The following is a 22,087-nucleotide window of genomic DNA, read 5'->3' as shown; positions in this document are numbered from 1 at the left end:
TCGAATACTGAAATTCCTGTCATTCAGCTACTATCTGTGGTCCGATTTTGTTTTCCAACTTAGAACTCTCTCTGAGGCCAGGCTTCACTGGTCTGGTATGGGGATTGTATTTTTCCTGCACAGCAAGAAGTTAACCTTTTGGGAGATATAAATGTTAGTTCTGTAACGCTGGCCTCCTAGTCTCAGACAGACTCTCAGACGGCACGTATTTTCTCCACACTTGACTAAGGTTGTGTTGACTAAAGTAACACTAAACACTTCTTTCAGTGCACAAAGTGGTAGTGTGAGATTTACATCTTGTTAATAACTCTTACACCTTGCACAAGATTACGATCCTTGCCTCTAAAAATAGTAATTCAAATAAACCTACAACTGAACTTATATTTTTCCCTATATTGGGCCACTGCTTTGATGTTAGTTTTTGTTCGTTATAGGATAGGATGTCCACAAGGGAAAATTGTCAGACACATATTATGTGGAAAATAAAGCACAGAAAAAGGGATGTCTGACCAAATGAAGTGTCTTGTTTTTTCTCCTGGTGTGTTTTTTCGGCACAACCATCTGTCTGTTCTCCATGGCGGCAGAGTGAGAGAGAGGGAGAGCGTTCAGGGGGGCCTGTGTCTGAGCAAGACTTATAAGGACACCCCGTGATTGTTTTCCTCTTAGACGTGAGGGTGAGTCAGTGATAGAAAATTGTTGTTTGTGCATGCCTGCCTACAGTATGTGGCGGCTGTGGCAGACTGTTCCAAGGATATGGTCCTCATCCCTTATAGTCGGAGGACTTGGCTAAAGCACAAAGTTCTGGGACCAGGGTAATCAGAGTGTGTGTTGAGTGGAGATGTGAGTTGAAACTAAAGCCTTTTGTCTTTGTCCACCTGCCATCTCTCCCCTTCACCCTCCAGACTTCCTCAAATAGAACCAGATCAATTAATCAATACCACTCTGTTATAAAGTCAGAACAAGCTGCGTATTGTCCTCAATCTAACTCTGTTTCTCCAGCCCAGTTTGAAAGTACTCTGAATGAATATGAATATTACTTTGATCAAATACGAGAAATGAATTCTAATGCTGTGGTATTTATTTTTCAGACAGATTAAATCAACTAGTTTGTGATGTGTAATCCAGTTTGAGCTTGATGCAAAAGCTGCTGTTTTCTCCTCCCTTCAGCCCTGACAGAGTAATTTGGCCATTCAAAGACTCCATTAGAAATGAGAGCTTGGTGTCAGAGCCCTGTATGGAGCTGCTGGCTCAATCCCCTGCTGCTCCATTTAAGACAGGGTGTGAGCTTTGGGCACTGAGGCCAAAGCACACACACCACGATCCCACCCAAACACACACCCCATGTATGCATATTGCTGCTGGAGAATCCTGGACGTTGGATCCCAGCCCAGTCTCTGCCGGACAGATGTCTTCCCTGAGGACAATAACCAGTGAAAATAATTGGTACCTTAGTCGTCTGGAGGAGACACTGAGGACCGAATGGATGAGAATTAATTAATGTTAACCCACTTAACAGGCAGGGGAGGGTGGGCGCTCGGGGCCAAACACAGATCCTCATATGATGAGAGCAAGGAAAGAGGGGTGTGAGCATGTGTCGTATGAGGGTCATTGATGTGGAGATGGGGCTATCGTTGGATAAAGAGGATAAGAGAATATAAACTCAGCAAAAAAAGAAATGTCCTCAAGATTCAACAACTGAGACATAAACTAAACAAGTTCCACAGACGTGACTAACAGAAGGGGGGGGGGGGGGGGGGGGGGGGCGGGGGGGGTCAAAATCCAAAGTAACAGTCAGTATCTGTTGTGGCCACCAGCTGCATTAAGTACTGCAGTGCATCTCCTCCTCATGGACTGCACCAGATTTGCCAGTTCTTGCTGTGAGATGTTACCCCACTCTTCCACCAAGGCACCTGCAAGTTCCCTGACATTTCTGGTGGGAATGGCCCTAGCCCTTACCCTCCGATCCAACAGGTCCCAGACATGCTCAGTGGGATTGAGATCCGGCCTCTTTGCTGGCTATGGCAGAACACTGACATTCCTGTCTTGCAGGAAATCACGCACAGAACGAGCAGTATGGCTGGTGGCATTGTCATGATGGGGGGGGGGGGGTTACGCAGAGAGGAACAGGTGAACCCAAGTGCAGACTCAGACAAGGAGACTGACATGAGGTAACCAAGGTATTTATTGAAACACGGGGAAGATGGAGTGCAGGCCAGGGGAAGCTCGGGCGGGTTGCAGGAAACCAGGTGCGGAGGCTGAGGCTGAGGCTGGTGCGAGAGGTGTTGGGACAGGGTACGCAGGTCCGGCAGGGAATCCAAGGGAGCAGTAGAGTGGGGGATCCAGGACAGAGTAACAGGACTGACAAGACGTGGGACTGGAGACAGGGACCAGAGTCAGAGCGGGCAGAACTGTAGCGGAGAGGAAAACAGTGTCAGGCAAGGAAAACAGGATCTAAACAGGAACAAACGGCTAGAAACATAGACTGACTGAGCAGAGATTACAATCTGGCAGCGTGGAAGTGGCAGGGCTGAGTATTGTAGAGGTATTGATTATGGAACAGGTTGCAGCTGGTGGGGATCCGCCCACACAATCACACAGAGAGAGAGAGAGAGAGAGAGGTGGCGGCAGGTCAAGGAGACACAGGATGAGCAATATAGTGCATGGCAGTTGCAGATGCAAGGGGGGGGGGGGGGGGGGGGGTAAATGATTGACAGTCATCATCTCTATTTCTGAGTGGCATGCTGTGATGTGTGTCAGGCTGGTGAAGGATTAATAATATGAAACCTTAAACATATGTATAAATTAGCGATATTATTACCATATTATAAACAGTTTATTCCGTACTGTGATGTAAAGTGCTACCGCTATGTCCATTGACAATACCTGTTCGTTCCTCTCATGGATGCTAGACACGTCCTGTCCCGTGTGCCCCCCTATGGCAAAACATTGTTGTAGCCTCCCTCTTAGCACCGGAGAAAAAAAAAATCTGCAAATCTACATATTTTGCCATAGGGTGGTGTAGATAAAATGTTTCAGATTAAAAGCAAATTTTTTGCAATTCTACTAATTTTTCCAATGAACAGAGAGAACAATTTGCTGTTTTAAAACAAATGTAATGCGATTCTACTCATTTTACCATGGGGCGGAGAGAAAATGTTGCAGTTTTATAGCTCATTTCCTACAATTCAACAAAATATATGGGCCCAGCTAGCACATTTGGTTCCTCGGAAGTTGTGGGAACGTATGTTTTTGGTTTCACATTGGTTGTAGGAATAAAATATCTGAATGTTTTTTTAATAACTTGCTTAAAACATTCACTGAATGTTTCAATAAGACTTTTAATAACACAGCTATCTTATTTGGGGTTAATGTTTTTGAACTCCAAACACAGGAATTACACATGGAAATTCATTTCCTTAGGCAGTAATTATGCAAACACATGTATTTTTATTGTGACACAGCATCAGTGAGATGGAAACCTACAATCTTCTGTTCTCTATCCATGGAATTAGTCCTCTGCGCCACCAGGATGGAGCTAGCATGCCATGTTTTTTATGCATATACAGCTGTTCATTTTAGTCTATTCAAACAGACCCCATTCCAAATTTGGTGTGTCTCCCGCAGGACAGTTGAGCTAAAGTAGGCTAATGCAATTAGCATGAGGTTGTAAGTAACAAGAAAATTTCCCAGGACATAGACGTATCTGATATTGTCAGAAAGCTTAAATTCTGCACTGTCCAATTTACAGTAGCTATTACAGTGAAAGAATACCATGCTATTGTTTGAGGAGAGTGCACAGTTATGAATTTAAATGTATTAATAAACCAATTAGGCACATTTGGGCAGTCTCGATACAAAATCTTGAACAGAAATATAATGGTTCATTGGATCAGTCTAAAACTTTGCAAATACACTGCTGTCATCTAGTGGCCAAAATCTATATTACGGCTGGGCTGGAATAATACATTATGGCCTTTCTCTTGCATTTCAAAGATGATGGTACAAAAAAACACGTTTTTTTCTTTGTATTATCTTTCACCAGATCTATTGTGTTATATTCTCCTACATTCATTTCACATTTCCACAAACACAAAATGGTATCAATAATATGCATATCCTTTCTTCAGGTCCTGAACTACAGGCAGTTAGATTTGGGTGTGTCATTTTAGGTGAAAATTGAAAAAAGGGTCTAATCCTTACAAGCACTCATTAAGATCAGGCGTAGTCAATTAGCGTGCACGGCCAACACACCTGAACACACTTAACAAGATAGATAATTTTGAATTAAAGTTTTGTTAATGCTGAGTGCTGAGCGATTCGTGCTTTCTGAGGTCGGTTCGGTTTTGGTTCGATTAAAAAAAGAATCACGGTTTTCGGTTTGTATTATTTCTTTAAACATGAAATGGATTTGGAAATAATTACATTAAATTGATTTTAGAGATTTTTTTAATGGAAATTCCAAAGCCAAAAATAGTGAACATTGAATTGCCAAAACATTGAAAATATTCCCTTGTCTCTGTCAGTTCCACATTGGGTAGACATCAATAGAAAAATACTTTTTATTTGAGGACTTTATTATTTTTCATTCCTTAAAGTCATCATCTCTTCTCTGCTCAGGCAGTAGCAGTCAGCCAGCCAGACCATCTAACATGATCTATATCTGTTCCCCATACTTTTCTGTCTTTAGTCTTCCTATTTAGCTAGCCTGCCTAAGTATGCTGCGGAGCTGTCTGACTCAATCATTTGACATGTTCTTCAAAGTAGATAAGGTATACTTTCATGAACTAGCTCTATCCCCCTGCTCTCCTCATTGTGTTTTGATGTTCCTCTCTCATGCAGTCTCTGTGTATCAGTCTCTGTGTATCTAACCTAAAACAAGCCCATGGACACACTTTGGCTGTGTTTACTTAAGCAGCCCAATTCTGATATTTTTTTAATTAATTGGTCTTTTGACCAATCAGAGCAGCTCTGAAAAATATCTGATGTGAAAAGATCTGATTTTATTGGTCAAAAGACCAATTAGTGGAAGAAAGATCAGAATTAGCCCAATTATGTGTAAAAGCAGCCAAAGTGTGTCCATGAGTTTGTTCGACAGTGCAGGCAACTGCCAACTGACTGATCTACAAATTACCTTCCATCATAAATAACTACTCATTATTATTTGTAGATCAGTCAGTCAGTAACAATTTACCCATGATATACAGCATTACGGTTTTGATCCTCTTGAACACGGCCCATCTCTGTCTGAGCCGGAAAGAATAGGTGCAATGGATTATGGTCTTATAGTTATTTACCCATTTTTCTGCTCTGAACTAGGATGAATATTTGCTTAATGAAAACTACAACTCCCTTCATCCCATTGTCCACATAGTTCTTGACTTGATTTCTTTCATTAATTATTAGATTTCTCTCTAGAGAAACTGCTGTTGGGCTCACACACAAAAAAAAAAACTGAATGGAATTCAAGTAATTGAATCTGTACCGGTACCCCCTGTATATAGCCTTGTTATTGTTATGTACATGTCTTGTGTTATTTTTTGATTTATGAGAAAAAGAAAAAAAAACTTAAGTTTATTTAGTAAATATTTTATTAACTCTATTTATTGAACTACATTGTTGATTAAGGGCTTGTAAGTAAGAATTTCACAGTAAGGTCTACACTTGTTGTATTCGGCGCATGTGACATACCATTTGATTTGATTTGAACCAACGTTGGTCAATTAGTTGTTCAATAACCGGAAAAACTACATTACGGGGAATCGCTCAGCACTACTTAATGATCTTGGAACAATTTGAGAATGTTTTTGGACCCCAGGAAGAGTAGCTGCTGCCCCCCACGCCAGATAGCATATAAGCAAATCATAAGCCATGGCAAACAAAAAATGAATTACCAGATAGTATAGCTGTAAAACTACAACATTTTCCCTCAGCCTCATGGCAAAACGTGTAGGAAATTAGCTTTCAAAATTCTTTCAGCCTTATTGCAACATCTGTAGAATAGCATGAGATTAGCTCTAAAACTGCTGGAAGAAAAGCACTGAGACTTCCCCTGAGGGTCCGTCCAACACTGACTGGGTAGGAGTTGCCCGTAGGCACAGATCTAGGATCAGCATACCCTCCCCAAACTGTAACCTTAACCATTAGGAGCAAAAACACAAAAGATCAGTGTGTAAGGGTAACACCATCCTACTCAATCTGACACACTGGCCTGCTTTGGACTGCACTCAATAATACACTGTAGATCCAGACTGTGCTCTAGGGTCTGTATCCCAATTACCAGTAGACAAAACTGTTCTCTCTCTGCCAAATCTGCATACAGTACAGTACAGACTCTCCTAGTCCTCGGGGCTTGGGTTGCTCACTCAGAGAGCTCCAGGGGCACGATGACGCAATAACACACTGACACATTTCTCATCCCAGACACACACTCCAGACTGGGTCGGATGTGGTACTATCAGAGCATGATTGCGCCGGTTATTTGCAAGTAAAACGTTCTCACTCAGAGGAAAGTTTCAGCTAGCTACAGCCTGGAGGCTTGACAGCAAACCCATCTCTGGGGAACCAGCCAGTACCAGACAAAGCATAAAACAATAACAGTGATTAAATATTGGGCTGTTTTTATCAGAGAGCAAGTTATGAAGAGGAGTAATGAGAATGTAGTTTGTCAAAGTGTAAAAAATATGACTTTGGTCCAGCATTATGTTCCAACCCCAGATTATTGTGTGTCTAATAATCGAAGCCCCGTCTCTACTGTTAGTTAGACCCCCATTCCTATAGGCTATATTGTTCAGAAATAAATTATTTGACTTGTCATTTCCCTGGTCTTTGTCAGGTCAGGCCAGGTCAGATCACGGTATTGTGCTGACTTTGACGGTGTAGGCCAGTGAGCACTCTGAGGCGCTAGGACCCAGCAGTGTTTTTTAGAGACCAGTGAAAAATTCGCACTAGGACCACGCAGCTAGCGAGGCAATAGCGCTGCATTGTCTTTGTTCCTCCACTCAGAATCTCTCCCCGTCTCTCTCTATCCTTTCCTCTACTTCCATTACAGTATTACACGGGTCTGGATGATTGCAGAGACAGCAACATGGCTGTGAATCTCAGCAAGAACAGACTGGCCCTTCTAACAGCCTACCAGGATGTTATCAACGAGACCTCGTCCACCGACTGGTAAGTTAATTGAACATCCCTTCTCTATCACGGCTCATTGGCTTTAAGTGTTTTATTGCGGGGTTTAATAGTTGAGCGGCGGGGTAAAGGTTACTATGTCAGGATTCATGGTGCATGTTGATACATTTTCTAGTGGATCGGTTGCAATATAACGGGTCCTTTCCAAAGCTGTCAGATTAATCGGTTCAGGCCATGGGAAAATGTATTTTATATAATTAAATCCCCCAAAGTGCTGAAATGTGCAACTGTTCAGAGTATACCAATTGACACCGGTCCCTGCTCCTAGTTAAGAAAATCAGCAGGCACTGTGCTCAATTATCAAATATTGAGCAAGAAAGAAAGAAAGAAAGAAAGAAAGAAAGAAAAAGAAAGAAGGATTCATTGTTTGTTATGGACTAGTTTTTACTTTGGACCACTGTCTTTCTGACTGTCCCAGACACTTTGCGTTGTGGGGAGCCCCTGAAAAGGTTACATGTTGAGAACATCTCAGTTCTTTCCCCTTTTGCGAAAGCATACCGTTCTCGCAATTTGTACATCTCCATTTGCACATGGCATATGTAGCGTTCTTGCATCCCAACGAGCGAGTGTAGAGACGAGAGGAGCAAGGCGATAAGTGTCAATCTATCAACACTCGATGTGACTGGCCCTGCTTCCTCTCATTATACGCGATGTAACTGCTCGTTTGTCCCTGTTAGGAGGGAAATGTTAGTAAATGGGATGGAGTATGAACTCAGCCTACTGAGTGAGCGAAGGTCCCGTGTGTTTTATCCACACATTCCATCCGGCCTTGTGTCAATGCGGAGGCGTTTGACTTCCCTTTGTGTGGAAATGGATACACAGTGGTAAGTGGAATGAATATATTTTCACTTACAAAACCAGCTGGACTTACTTGGCCATGGAAGCAAGAGTGAGACATTCTGAAAGGCTGCACCCATTGACGTCCAGTGATGATTATATCATCTCTCTCTTTTGAAGAGGGTAGGCTATAATATGAGTAGGCATTGGGCTCAACTCTAAGCTAAACTGCTTACGTTATCATATATTCCAACTAGAAAGATAACGGCTGTCTCTCTTTCTATTGATTTCAACAGAGTGATCTGATTGAATCATCGACAACATATCTGCTTTGTATCTCTTCATGTATAAAAGATGCCTGACCTAATGTGTATCTGGTTGAAAGAAACAAATCAATACTTAATCAGTCTGTGGCGTAGCCCAGTCTTCACGCAAGCCCCCCCCCCCCCCCTTTTTTTTTTTAGCCATGGGGCAGGGATAATTTTTTTTGAGTTTAGTGCTCAGGGATTGTTAAAAGAAGGGACTATCTCAAATATTTGTCTTAATATTAACGACATTTGAAATATACTGTATATTTTGATAGATGATGCTTTGGTCTATCACACCATGTAAAGGATCATCCTAATTTGTAGTTATTTTTCATGAAATGCACATGACTGGATTTATATCAACTCCGTGAGACACCATAACAGGTATTCTATTTGGACAATTATTGTCCAACAAGTGTTTAAAGGTCGTGATTGTTTAATTCTAACATTAGATTATTCATATATGTAATACAAATCTCCATTTATTTTTGTTTTGTAGCACTATATAATGCTCCAGGGCTAATTTCGTTAGCATTTTGGCATGTTTTTCTAGATTTAAAACCAAAAACATTTAACTCAAACATTATCCCTTCAATTGTTTAAGCATATATTGCAGAACAGTGATTACACTATTTTTTTCAGATCTTAAGGGGGGCTACCATCAGTGACTGAGTTGACAAGCCACTGACTGACTTGACAATTAAGATACACAAAACAGACGAAAATAAGTTTAATACAAACATTTGTAAAATAAAGACTATTTTGGAAATCCACAATAAAAACAACCATTCTATCAGATCTTTTAGCACTCTGACGGAGTTGATGTTTTTTACGAATTTGGCAAAATAAAACATTTCAAGTGGTATACACACTAGCCATTTTAGTTTTTCTTCAGTTGCTTTGACACTATAACCTAATTAAATGTAACATTTTAACCAAAATTCTTATCATGCAAATGGAGTTGACACTTTATGATTGTGACCATGCTCCAATATTGTTTAAATCTATCAAAAGTATCAAACTTTTTTTATTTTTTATTTAACTAGGCAAGTCAGTTAAGAACAAATTCTTATTTTCAATGACGGCCTAGTTCAGGGGCAGAACGACAGTTGTACCTTGTCAGCTCGGGGGTTTGAACTTGCCACCTTCCGGTTACTAGTCCAACGCTCTAACCACTAGGCTAGCCTGCCGCCCCACTTTAGAGACCATGAGTGCTGTTGTTGCACTACATGTAATGAGGACATGAATAAGGGGTCCTTATGGTTTAGCTGATTCTGCTCATTCCTGATTAATTTAGGATTTGTTACATCTGATAAGAGTAAACCAAAATAAATGGGAAAAAATGTCAGTTAAAGCTGCAATATGTCACTTTTTGGGCGACCTGACCAAATTCACATAAAAATGTGAGTTATACAGTGGGGAGAACAAGTATTTGATACACTGCCGATTTTGCAGGTTTTCCTACTTACAAAGCATGTAGAGGTCAATAATTTTTATCATAGGTACACTTCAACTGTGAGAGACGGAATCTTAAACAAAAATCCAGAAAATCACATTGTATGATTAAGTAATTCATTTGCATTTTATTGGATGACATAAGTATTTGATACATCAGAAAAGCAGAACTTAATATTTGGTACAGAAACCTTTGTTTGCAATTACAGATATCATACGTTTCCTTGACCAGGTTTGCACACACTGCAGCAGGGATTTTGGCCCACTCCTCCATATAGACCTTCTCCAGATCCTTTAGGTTTCGGGGCTGTCGCTGGGCAATACGGACTTTCAGCTCCCTCCAAAAATGTTCTATTGGGTTCAGGTCTGGAGACTGGCTAGGCCACTCCAGGACCTTGAGATGCTTCATACGGAGCCACTCCTTAGTTGCCCTGGCTGTGTGTTTCGGGTCGTTGTCATGCTGGAAGACCCAGCCATGACCCATCTTCAATGCTCTTACTGAGGGAAGGAGGTTGTTGGCCAAGATCTTGCGATACATGGCCCCTTCCATCCTCCCCTCAATACGGTACAGTCGTCCTGTCCCCTTTGCAGAATAGCATCCCTAAAGAATGTTTCCACCTCCATGCTTCACGGTTGGGATGATGTTCTTGGGGTTGTACTCATCCTTCTTCCTCCAAACAGAGCGAGTGAAGTTTAGACCAATAAGCTCTATTTTTGTCTCATCAGACCACATGACCTTCTCCCATTCCTCCTCTGGATCATCCAGATGGTCATTGGCAAACTTCAGACGGGTCTGGACATGCGCTAGCTTGAGCAGGGGGACCTTGCGTGCGCTGCAGGATTTTAATCCATGAAGGCGTAGTGTGTTTTAATGGTTTTCTTTGAGACTGTGGTCCCAGCTCTCCTGCCGTGTAGTTCTGGGGTGATGCCTCACCTTCCTCATGATCATTGATGCCCCACGAGGTGAGATCTTACATGGAGCCCCAGACTGAGGGTGATTGACCGTCATCTTGAACTTCTTCCATTTTCTAATAATTGCGCCAACAGTTGTTGCCTTCTCACCAAGCTGCTTGCCTATTGTCCTGTAGCCCATCCCAGCCTTGTGCAGGTCTACAATTGTATCCCTGATGTCCTTACACAGTTCTCTGGTCTTGGCCATTGTGGAGAGGTTGGAGTCTGTTTGATTGAGTGTGTGGACAGGTGTCTTTTATGCAGGTAATGAGTTCAAACAGGTGCAGTTAATACAGGTAATGAGTGGAGAACAGGAGGGTTTCTTAAAGAAAAACGAACAGGTCTGTGAGACCCAGAATTCTTACTGGTTGGTAGATGATCAAATACTTATGTCATGCAATAAAATGCAAATTAATTACTTAAAAATCATACAATGTGATTTTCTGGATTTTAGATTCCGTCTCTCACAGTTGAAGGGTACCAATGATAAAGATTACAGACCTCTACATGCTTTGTAGGAAACACTGCCAATTTTGCAGGTTATCAAATACTTGTTCTCCCCACTGTAGATCTGTAATTTTTTATTGAAGGCAAGTCTAAAAAGCCGTAGATTTGTTCTACTTCTTTGCTTCCCATTCTTAAGTTTTGTTTAAACGTCTTTTGGTTTTGTACACCAGCTTCAAACAGCTCAAAATACAGTACTTGGGGTTAAGGAAAATATATTTACATTTGAGTCATTTTAGCAGACTCTCTTATCCAGAGCGACTTACAGTAGTGAGTGGATACATTTTTGTACTTTTCCCGTACTGGTCCCCGTGGGAATCAAATCCACAACGCTGCGGTTGCAAGTGCCATGCTCTACCAACTGAGCCACAGCGATTTAGGTGGTACAATGATTCTCTACACTATACTTGCTTGTTTTGTCACAAACAAAAATTAGACAAACTATTAGAATTTTTGTAACCAGGAATTGGCGAAGCAATTTCTGCATAGTGCAATTTTCTTATATACAGTGCCTTGCGAAAGTATTCGGCCCCCTTGAACTTTGCGACCTTTTGCCACATTTCAGGCTTCAAACATAAAGATATAAAACTGTATTTTTTTGTGAAGAATCAACAACAAGTGGGACACAATCATGAAGTGGAACGACATTTATTGGATATTTCAAACTTTTTTAACAAATCAAAAACTGAAAAATTGGGCATGCAAAATTATTCAGCCCCTTTACTTTCAGTGCAGCAAACTCTCTCCAGAAGTTCAGTGAGGATCTCTGAATGATCCAATGTTGACCTAAATGACTAATGATGATAAATACAATCCACCTGTGTGTAATCAAGTCTCCGTATAAATGCACCTGCACTGTGATAGTCTCAGAGGTCCGTTAAAAGCGCAGAGAGCATCATGAAGAACAAGGAACACACCAGGCAGGTCCGAGATACTGTCGTGAAGAAGTTTAAAGCCGGATTTGGATACAAAAAGATTTCCCAAGCTTTAAACATCCCAAGGAGCACTGTGCAAGCGATAATATTGAAATGGAAGGAGTATCAGACCACTGCAAATCTACCAAGACCTGGCCGTCCCTCTAAACTTTCAGCTCATACAAGGAGAAGACTGATCAGAGATGCAGCCAAGAGGCCCATGATCACTCTGGATGAACTGCAGAGATCTACAGCTGAGGTGGGAGACTCTGTCCATAGGACAACAATCAGTCGTATATTGCACAAATCTGGCCTTTATGGAAGAGTGGCAAGAAGAAAGCCATTTCTTAAAGATATCCATAAAAAGTGTCGTTTAAAGTTTGCCACAAGCCACCTGGGAGACACACCAAACATGTGGAAGAAGGTGCTCTGGTCAGATGAAACCAAAATTGAACTTTTTGGCAACAATGCAAAATGTTATGTTTGGCGTAAAAGCAACACAGCTCATCAGCCTGAACACACCATCCCCACTGTCAAACATGGTGGTGGCAGCATCATGGTTTGGGCCTGCTTTTCTTCAGCAGGGACAGGGAAGATGGTTAAAATTGATGGGAAGATGGATGGAGCCAAATACAGGACCATTCTGGAAGAAAAACTGATGGAGTCAGCAAAAGACCTGAGACTGGGACGGAGATTTGTCTTCCAACAAGACAATGATCCAAAACATAAAGCAAAATCTACAATGGAATGGTTCAAAAATAAACATATCCAGGTGTTAGAATGTCCAAGTCAAAGTCCAGACCTGAATCCAATCGAGAATCTGTGGAAAGAACTGAAAACTGCTGTTCACAAATGCTCTCCATCCAACCTCACTGAGCTCGAGCTGTTTTGCAAGGAGGAATGGGAAAAAATGTCAGTCTCTCGATGTGCACAACTGATAGAGACATACCCCAAGCGACTTAAGGCTGTAATCGCATCAAAAGGTGGCGCTACAAAGTATTAACTTAAGGGGGCTGAATAATTTTGCACGCCCTATTTTTCAGTTTTTTTTTTTTTTTCAGTTCAGTTTGATTTGTTAAAAAAGCTTGAAATATCCAATAAATGTCGTTCCACTTCATGATTGTGTCCCACTTGTTGTTGATTCTTCACAAAAAAATACAGTTTTATATCTTTATGTTTGAAGCCTGAAATGTGGCAAAAGGTCGCAAAGTTCAAGGGGGCCGAATACTTTCGCAAGGCACTGTATACAGTGGGGCAAAAAAGTATTTAGTCAGCCACCAATTGTGCAAGTTCTCCCACTTAAAAAATGAGAGGCCTGTAATTTTCATAATAGGTACACTTCAACTGTGACGGACAAAATTAGAAAAAAATCCAGAAATTCACATTGTAGGATTTTTAATGAATTTATTTGCAAATTATGGTGGAAAATAAGTATTTGGTCAATAACAAAAGTTTATCTCAATACTTTGTTATATACCCTTTGTTGGCAATGACAGAGGTCAAACATTTTCTGTAAGTCTTCACAAGGTTTTCACACACTGTTGCTGGTATTTTGGCCCATTCCTCCATGCAGATCTCCTCTAGAGCAGTGATGTTTTGGGGCTGTTGCTGGGCAACACGGACTTTCAACTCCTTCCAAAGATTTTCTATGGGGTTGAGATCTGGAGACTGGCTAGGCCACTCCAGGACCTTGAAATGCTTCTTACGAAGCCACTCCTTCGTTGCCCGGGCAGTGTGTTTGGGATCATTGCCATGCTGAAAGACCCAGCCACGTTTCATCTTCAAGGCCCTTGCTGATGGTAGGTTTTGTTACTTTGGTCCCAGCTCTCTGCAGGTCATTCACTAGGTCCCCCCTGTGTGGTTCTGGGATTTTTGCTCACTGTTCTTGTGATCATTTTGACCCCACGGGGTGATATCTTGCATGGAGCCCCAGATCGAGGGAGATTATCGGTGGTCTTGTATGTCTTCGATTTCTTAATAATTGCTCCCACAGTTGATTTCTTCAAACCAAGCTGCTTTTTTCCCCCCTCATTTTGTCTGTCATAGTTGAAGTGTACCTATGATGAAAATTACAGGCCTCTCTCATATTTTTAAGTGGGAGAACTTACACATTTGGTGCCTGACTAAATACTTTTTTGCCCCACTGTACATACACACACAAGGTGGAAATGTCAGTTGTGTGAAGTAATCTCCTAGTGTCTGGTGGAGAGCAGACTGAACCAGGTATTCCTATAGGATTTTGCCTGCGCTTAGCTCCGTTCCATACATTTTTTCCTGAAAAGTACTCATAACATGATGCATCCAACACTATGCTTGAAAATATGGAGAGTGGTACTCAGTAATGTGTTGACTGGATTTGCCCCAAACATAACACTTTGTATTCAGGAAAAATAAAGTTAATTTCTTTTCCACATTTTATGCCGTTTTACTTTAGTGCCTTATCGCAAACAGAGTGCATGTTTTGGAATATTTTTATTTAGTACTCCTTTTCACTTTTTCATTTAGATTAGTATTGTGGAGCAACTACAATGTTGTTGATCCATCTTCAGTTTTCTGCTGTCACAGCCATTAAACTCAAACACGGAACCCAAACCGGCTGCGCGCGTGCACCATCGTGCATAAATTTATTTTGTCCCCCCACACCAAACGTGATCACGACACGCAGGTTAAAATTTCAAAACAAACTGAACCAATTTTATTAATTTGGGGACAAGTCGAAAAGCATTAAACATTTACGGCAATTTAGCTAGTTAGCTTGTACTTGCTAGGTAATTTGTCCTAATTAGCTAGCTTGCTGTTGCTTGCTAATTTCTCCTGGGATATAAACATTGAGTTGTTATTTTACCTGAAATGCACAAGGTCCTCTACTCCACCAATTAATCCACGCATAAAACGGTCAACCGAATCGTTTCTAGTCATCTCTCTTCCTTCCAGGCTTTTTCTTCTCTTGACTTTATGTTGCGATTGGCAACTTTCATAAATTAGGTGCAATTACTGCCACTGACCTCGTTCGTCTTTCAGTTACCTACGTGGGTATAACCAATGAGGAGATGGCACGTGGGTACCTGCTCCTTTGAACCAATGAGGAGATGTGAGAGGCAGGATTTGTAGCGTGATCTGCATCAGAAATAGAACTGATTTCTATTTTAGCCCTTAGCAACGCAGACGCTCGTTGGCACGTGCGAGCAGTGTGGGTGCAATGATTGAATAACATAGATTTCAGGCTGTAACACAACAAAATGTGGGGAAAGTCAAGGGTGTGAATACTTTCTGAAGGCACTGTATACAGCTTGTATGTGTGATAAAGACTTATTGAGGGGAGGCATCCCCCCTCATTCGGTCTGTTATAGCCAACCCAGTAGCCACACTGCCAAGGAAATGCACACCTATAGTTGAATATTACCCGCACTTTTTGTTCAAGTGGGTTTCACCAACATCATTGCCAAAGGTTAATATTTCCTTTGGCTGTGTTTTTAAATGTCGCCAGGACCCATTTTATTTTATTTGCTTATTTATCAGATGCCAAAAAAATTGCCTGATAATGCAAAGGGCTGAGGACTTGACCCCATTACTCACATTTGATCTGAGCAAAACAAAGACCACCATCTCTGACCCTAAACAACCTCAATCCTTTCCCCTCTCTCCCTGTCCATATCGTACCCCATCATCATCTATAACATGGCTGCCAGGGCCTCCTGGCACAAGTGTTTTTATTCACACAATCTCAAACACATGCACGCACACACTTACATGCACTCACTGTAAATACCAGTCCATTTATCATACCCAATATCCTATGCCCTCAGCAATATGAGCCCTCTACATGGGCTCGCAACACCTAGAGACACCTGGGTGTCTTTCACATAATAGCAGTAAGAGGTGGATTCACTGTGGACTTTCTGTTCATATAATTGACCTTCCTGAGGTCCTTCTTTTCTCCAGTTGGGAGGAGAGTGGAGACATTCTGCCCTACACACACACACACACCCCTCCCATCATGCCTTTAATCATTTTAACCAATTCTCTGAAACCTGAATACAAAGATAGTTGTGTGGTGTGGGAGGTACAACAATCAAACACTGGTGGTAACTACCTAATTCTGGGTCAGAAGCTGCTGTCTGTCTGATTGTGGCATGACAAGACATTTTTCAAAGCATTTCAAAGAAGGCAGACGAAGCCAAAGTGATAGCAAGCAGAAGGAACCCAGACGGATGATGGATGATATTGTCTTTGGGTTCAATGAGGGCCAGCCATAGCCTCAGTGACAGTAATGGCTAGAGCCTAGAGGACATTTGACAGGCTCTCCTTCAGAGTGCCCGCAAGAGAGAATTTTGTATTTTTGAACTCCACCACGAAGAGGTGAAGCACAGCCGGCTAGAATATCACAAGGCTTATCCAATATCAAACACACATAGACATCTGGAATGTTCCATATAGAGTGCTGGCTGTTGCTGATTCGCTGGGCTCTATTGGTTTGACCGGTAGCCCTCTCAGAAAGCCATTACCTGACATGTTTCCTATTGGGTCGTTCCATGTCATTTCAGCAAGCCATGACTCCCACCATCTGATTGTTCTGAAATTGTTTCTGTAGTTAAACGGATAAGATAAGCATTCTGGAAACATTATTTTGTCTGAAATTAGCCTAATTGATTGCACCCAACCAAACTGACAATTTTAAATGATAGAATTCATATATATTAAATCATTATAGGACTTAACATACATTTCTTTCTAACAATGAGTAAGACATGAGGAATCCAAAGAAGTGGACAAATGCCCACAGACCCACAGACCCCACACACCCCACCACAATCCCACACCAACAAAGAGTATATAGTATCAGACCCCCCCCCCCCCCCCATTCAGAGAAATGTCATTTGAAGTTGAGTTTACGGTATGTCCCACCCTACATCCTGATATTACCAGGTTCTGCCCACTAGATGGTGCTATTCCTGCTATTAAGGGATTATTTGTTAAAGGGATAGGTCCCCCAAATACACAATTATATATTGGTTGTCTTACCCTGTAAGTATATTGACCAGATATAAAAGGAACCCATGCCTTGGTTTTGTATACCGATGTGGTAACCTACCGTTTGTAAAACGGGCAATTCACCGTTAATCTCTGTCATTTGGTTACATCGATTTCTGTTAATGCATGTATTCATTTACCTTTACCTCTCATTCTCGAAATGGAAACATTGCAGAGTTCAAAACATGCTACACTTGTGAGAAACAAGTTGAGGTATATTTCATGCCATCATTTACGTGCTCCATGTGAACAATGAGCATGTGTCTGGTTTCCCTGTCCTTTTAATGTTGACAGAGTGCGCGCGCCCGCCTGAGCACGCATAGAAAGCAGTACCTGCCTGGCCTGCTTCTCGCAAATGCCAATAAAAAGAAAAGATTAAGATGGGCAAAAGAAGTCACTGGACAGAGATATGGATTTTTCTTTGCAACTCTGCCGAGAAGGCCAGCGTCCCGGAGTCACCTTTTCACTGTTGACCTTGAGACGGGTGTTTTGCGGGTACTATTTAATGAATTTGCAGTTTTCTGCTGTGCTAACATAATTGCAAAAGGGGTCTCTAATGATCAATTAGCCTTTTAAAAGTATGAACTTGGATTAGCTAACACAACGTGCCATTGGAACACAGGAGGTTGCTGATAATGGGCCTCTAGATTTTCCATAAAAAATATTCTAGCTACAATAGTCATTAACAATGTCTACACTGTATTTATGATCAATTTGATGTTATTTTAATGGACAAAACATCTGCTTTAATTTAAAAAACAAGGACATTTCTAAGTGACCCCAAACGTTTGAACTGTAGTGTGTCAATGCCACTGCCATCGAATGACCGCAGCAGCAGGGTTTGTGATGTAATGCGAATATTTCAGTAAAAGTGGGAGAAACCCATCGGACTAAGTTTGAATGGTTTTGTGCGTTGAAATAGGATCCGTGTTAAACATTTGTATATGCAGAAAAGCAAACAGACAAGGAGGCAAATATCTTTATCTTGACTCCGTTAATGTTGTGGCAATACAAAAATGTACAGATCCTCATCAACCTGACATTTGTTGATTTAATGTTTAAAGTAATAACCTGAATAATACAAGCTAAATGCCATGATAATAACGAAATGTAATGGCTTGTTTCAAGTAGGTTTTTATTAAAAAGTATATCCATGTAGTCAAGTGTACAAAAATAAGTGTTTGAGTGTTTATGTAGCTTGACCTCTTCTTTCCTTTTCCACCCTCCCTGCCCCCCATCCCTTCCTCCTCAACCTCTTGCCTCCTCCCATTCCCTCCTCCTCCAATTCCTACCCACTCATCTTCCTCCTCCGTGGGTCACTGGACCTCATTCATATAATTAGCAAGAAAAATCCCTGAAATGCTAATTTGAAATTCAATGTTATTTCGCAAGAATCCTGTTCCTGTCCAAGTGTTTTGGTGTTTCGAGTTCACTATGAAAGCACTACTACAATAAGTACTATATAACCCTCCAGTGAAGGGACATTAGCATTTACAATGTCTAAATTTGGTTTGGGAAAGCATTTGCACTCCACTTGCACTTTTCACACCAAGGGGTTAGAGATGAATTTGGGTAGATAAGAGAAGCTATGTAGTCAAGCTGCAGAAGAGCTGTCTTCCACTAACACGCACAATTCATACCAAAGGCTGTCTACTTTTCCATTTTCCATGCTCGATCACTTCTTTCAAGGTCACCGACAGGAATAATACGATGTTTTGGACCCTTTCACTGACTGTTTCATGGTGTAGGGCTTTGACTGCTCCAAGATCTCCAAAGACAAACTGTAGAAATGTCCAACTATCATCCTCTGCAAATGGAGGACAGAGATAGGTTGCATTGGCTTTTGGAAGAGCTGAACCTCCCCTCTGAAAAATAAATTATCCTTTCTTAAGGGGAGCCAAAAGCTAGAAAGCAGACATGAACAGATGCTTTTGGTTTGCTCCGCTCCTTCAGTCAGCCAGTCAGTCACTCGGCTCATCAAAGAAGGTATAGAAACATCAGACATGGCATTGAAACCCCCTGACACTGGAAACTCTACTGTTTGCTCTCTGCTGCCAAGAAACGGCCTTGAAACCAGCGAGGGCAGTGGGAATCTGTAAAGCCGTGACCGATAGGCTTGTAAAATCACTTGAAAAATCACCCTGTTTTGAATCCAATTAAACTCACTGAATTACTAGTCTTATTCATTCAGACCTTCTTCACTCATCTCTTATTGTTTCCGGTGCCAACTCGAGATGGCCGCCTTGCTTCGCGTTCCTAGGAAACTATGAAGTTTTTAGTTTTTTTACGTGTTATTTCTTACATTGGTACCCCAGGTCATCTTAGGTTTCATTACATACAGTTAAGAACTACTGAATATAAGAGCAGCGTCAACTCACCATCAGTACGACCAAGAATATGACTTTCCCGGAGTTGATCCTGTGTTCTGCCTTTTCACCCAGGACAACGGAATGGATCCCAGCCTGCGACCCAAAACAACGACGTCGTAAAAGAGGCAAACGCGCGCCACTCCCTAGCATACTACTCGCCAATGTCCAGTCTCTTGACAACAAGGTTGATGAAATCCGAGCAAGGGTAGCATTCCACAGGGACATCAGGGACTGTAACTTTCTGTGCTTCACGGAAACATGGCTCACTCGAGAGACTCTATCGGAGTCGGTGCAGCCAGCTGGTTTCTCCACGCATCGCGCCGACAGAAACAAACATCTTTCTGGTAAGAAGAGGAGCGGGGGCGTATGCTTTATGGTTAACGAGACGTGGTGCGGTCACAACAACATACAGGAACTCAAGTCCTTCTGTTCACCTGATTTAGAACTCCTCACAATCAAATGTTGACCGCATTATCTACCAAGGGAATTCTCTTCGATTATAATCACAGCCGTATATATTCCCCCCCAAGCAGACCCATCAATGGCTCTGAACGAACTTTATTTGACTCTTTGCAAACTGGAATCCATATATCCTGAGGCTGCATTCATTGTAGCTGGGGATTTTAACCTGTTGCGACGAGCAATCCCGTATCCGGGAGCGTAATTATAGCCTCAAGCGCATTACCATAACGCAATGTTAACTATTCATGAAAATCGCAAATAAAATAAATATATTGGCTCTCAAGCATAGCCATTTTTGTTAACAACACAAGAAAAGCATTCAAATAAAATCATTTACCTTTGAAGAACTTCGGATGTTTTCAATGAGGAGACTCTCAGTTAGATAGCAAATGTTCAGTTTTTCCAAAAATATTATTTGTGTAGGAGAAATCGCTCTGTTTTGTTCATCACGTTTGGCCAAGAAAAAACCCTGAAAATCCAGTCATTATAACGCCAAACTTTTTTCCAAATTAACTCCATAATATCGACAGAAACATGGCAAACGTTGTTTAGAATCAATCCTCAAGGTGTTTTTCACATATCTATTCGATGATATATCCCTCGTGGAAGTTTAGTTTCTCCTCTGAACGACGTGGAAAAATGCCTGCAGCTGGAGATTGCGCACCAATTTCGACGGAGGACACCAGGCGGACACCTGGTAAATGTAGTCTCTTATGGTCAATTTTCCAATGATATGCCTACAAATACGTCACAATGCTGCAAACACCTTGGGGAAACGACAAAGTGTAGGCTCATTCATTGCGCATTCACAGCCATATAAGGAGACATTGGAACACAGCGCCTCAAATCTGGGGCACTTCCTGTTTGAAATTTAATCTTGGTTTTGCCTGTAGCATTAGTTCTGTGGCACTTACAGATAATATATTTGCAGATTTGGAAATGTCAGTGTTTTCTTTCCAAAGCTGTCAATTATATGCATAGTCGAGCATCTTTTCGTGACAAAACATCTTGTTTAAAACGGGAACGTTTTTCATCCAAAAATGAAATACTGCCCCTAGAGTTTCAAGAGGCTAATCTGAAAACAAAACAAGACTCCCTAAATTGTATCAGCATATCAATTGTGCAACCAGGGATGGTAAAACCTTGGATCATTGCTATTCTAACTTCCGCGATGCATATAAGGCCCTCCCCTGCCCTCCTTTCGGAAAAGCTGACCACGACTCCATTTTGTTGCTCCCTGTCTACAGACAGAAGCTAAAACAAGAAGCTCCCACGCTGAGGTCTGTTCAACGCTGGTCCGACCAATCTGATTCCACGCTGTTTCGTATTGCGTCAGACAACAACATTGACGAATACGCTGATTCGGTGAGCGAGTTCATTAGAACGTGCGTTGAAGATGTTGTTCCCATAGCAACGATTAAAACATTCCCAAACCAGAAACCGTGGATTGATGGCAGCATTCGCGTGAAACTGAAAGCGGGAACCACTGCTTTTAATCAGGGCAAGGTGACCGGAAACATGACCGAATACAAACAGTGTAGCTATTCCCTCCGCAAGGCAATCAAACAAGCTAAGCGTCAGTATAGAGACAAAGTAGAATCGCAATTCAACGGCTCAGACACAAGGGGTATGTGGCAGGGTCTACAGTCAATCACGGATTACAAAAAGAAAACCAGCCCAGTCACGGACCAGGATGCCTTGCTCCCAGGCAGACTAAATAACTTTTTTGCCCGCTTTGAGGACAATACAGTGCCACTGACACGGCCCGCAACCAAAACATGCGGACTCTCCTTCACTGCAGCCGAGGTGAGTAAAACATTTAAACGCGTTAACCCTCGCAAGGCTGCAGGCCCAGACGGCATCCCCAGCCGCGCCCCCAGAGCATGCGCAGACCAGCTAGCTGGTGTGTTTACGCACATATTCAATCGATCCCTATACCAGTCTGCTGTTCCCACATGCTTCAAGAGGGCCACCATTGTTCCTGTTCCCAAGAAAGCTAAGGTAACTGAGCTAAACGACTACCGCCCCCGTAGCACTCACCTCCGTCATCATGAAGTGCTTTGAGAGACTAGTCAAGGACCATATCACCTCCACCCTACCTGACACCCTAGACCCACTCCAATTCGCTTAC

At 41.9% G+C, this 22,087-nt stretch overlaps 1 protein-coding gene across 4 annotated transcripts in view; it reads left to right on the top strand.

The window, feature by feature from the left end:
* Positions 1-6,922: 6,922 nt before the first annotated feature.
* LOC110537521 (drebrin) overlaps positions 6,923-22,087 on the top strand; it is a 107,423-nt gene continuing 92,258 nt past the window's right edge. For all 4 annotated transcript variants that reach the window (XM_036937477.1, XM_036937479.1, XM_036937478.1 and 1 more), the window contains exon 1: positions 6,923-7,167. In XM_036937477.1, coding sequence (XP_036793372.1) covers positions 7,085-7,167 — 83 coding nt within the window. In that variant the 5' untranslated portion in view covers positions 6,923-7,084. The remainder of the gene's footprint in view (positions 7,168-22,087) is intronic.

Source organism: Oncorhynchus mykiss, chromosome 12 (assembly GCF_013265735.2).
Source record: "Oncorhynchus mykiss isolate Arlee chromosome 12, USDA_OmykA_1.1, whole genome shotgun sequence".
In the NCBI taxonomy this organism is placed as follows: Eukaryota; Metazoa; Chordata; class Actinopteri; order Salmoniformes; family Salmonidae; genus Oncorhynchus; species Oncorhynchus mykiss.
The sequence above is the reverse complement of the archived record's forward strand: the minus strand, read 5'-3'. Positions and strand labels throughout refer to the sequence as shown.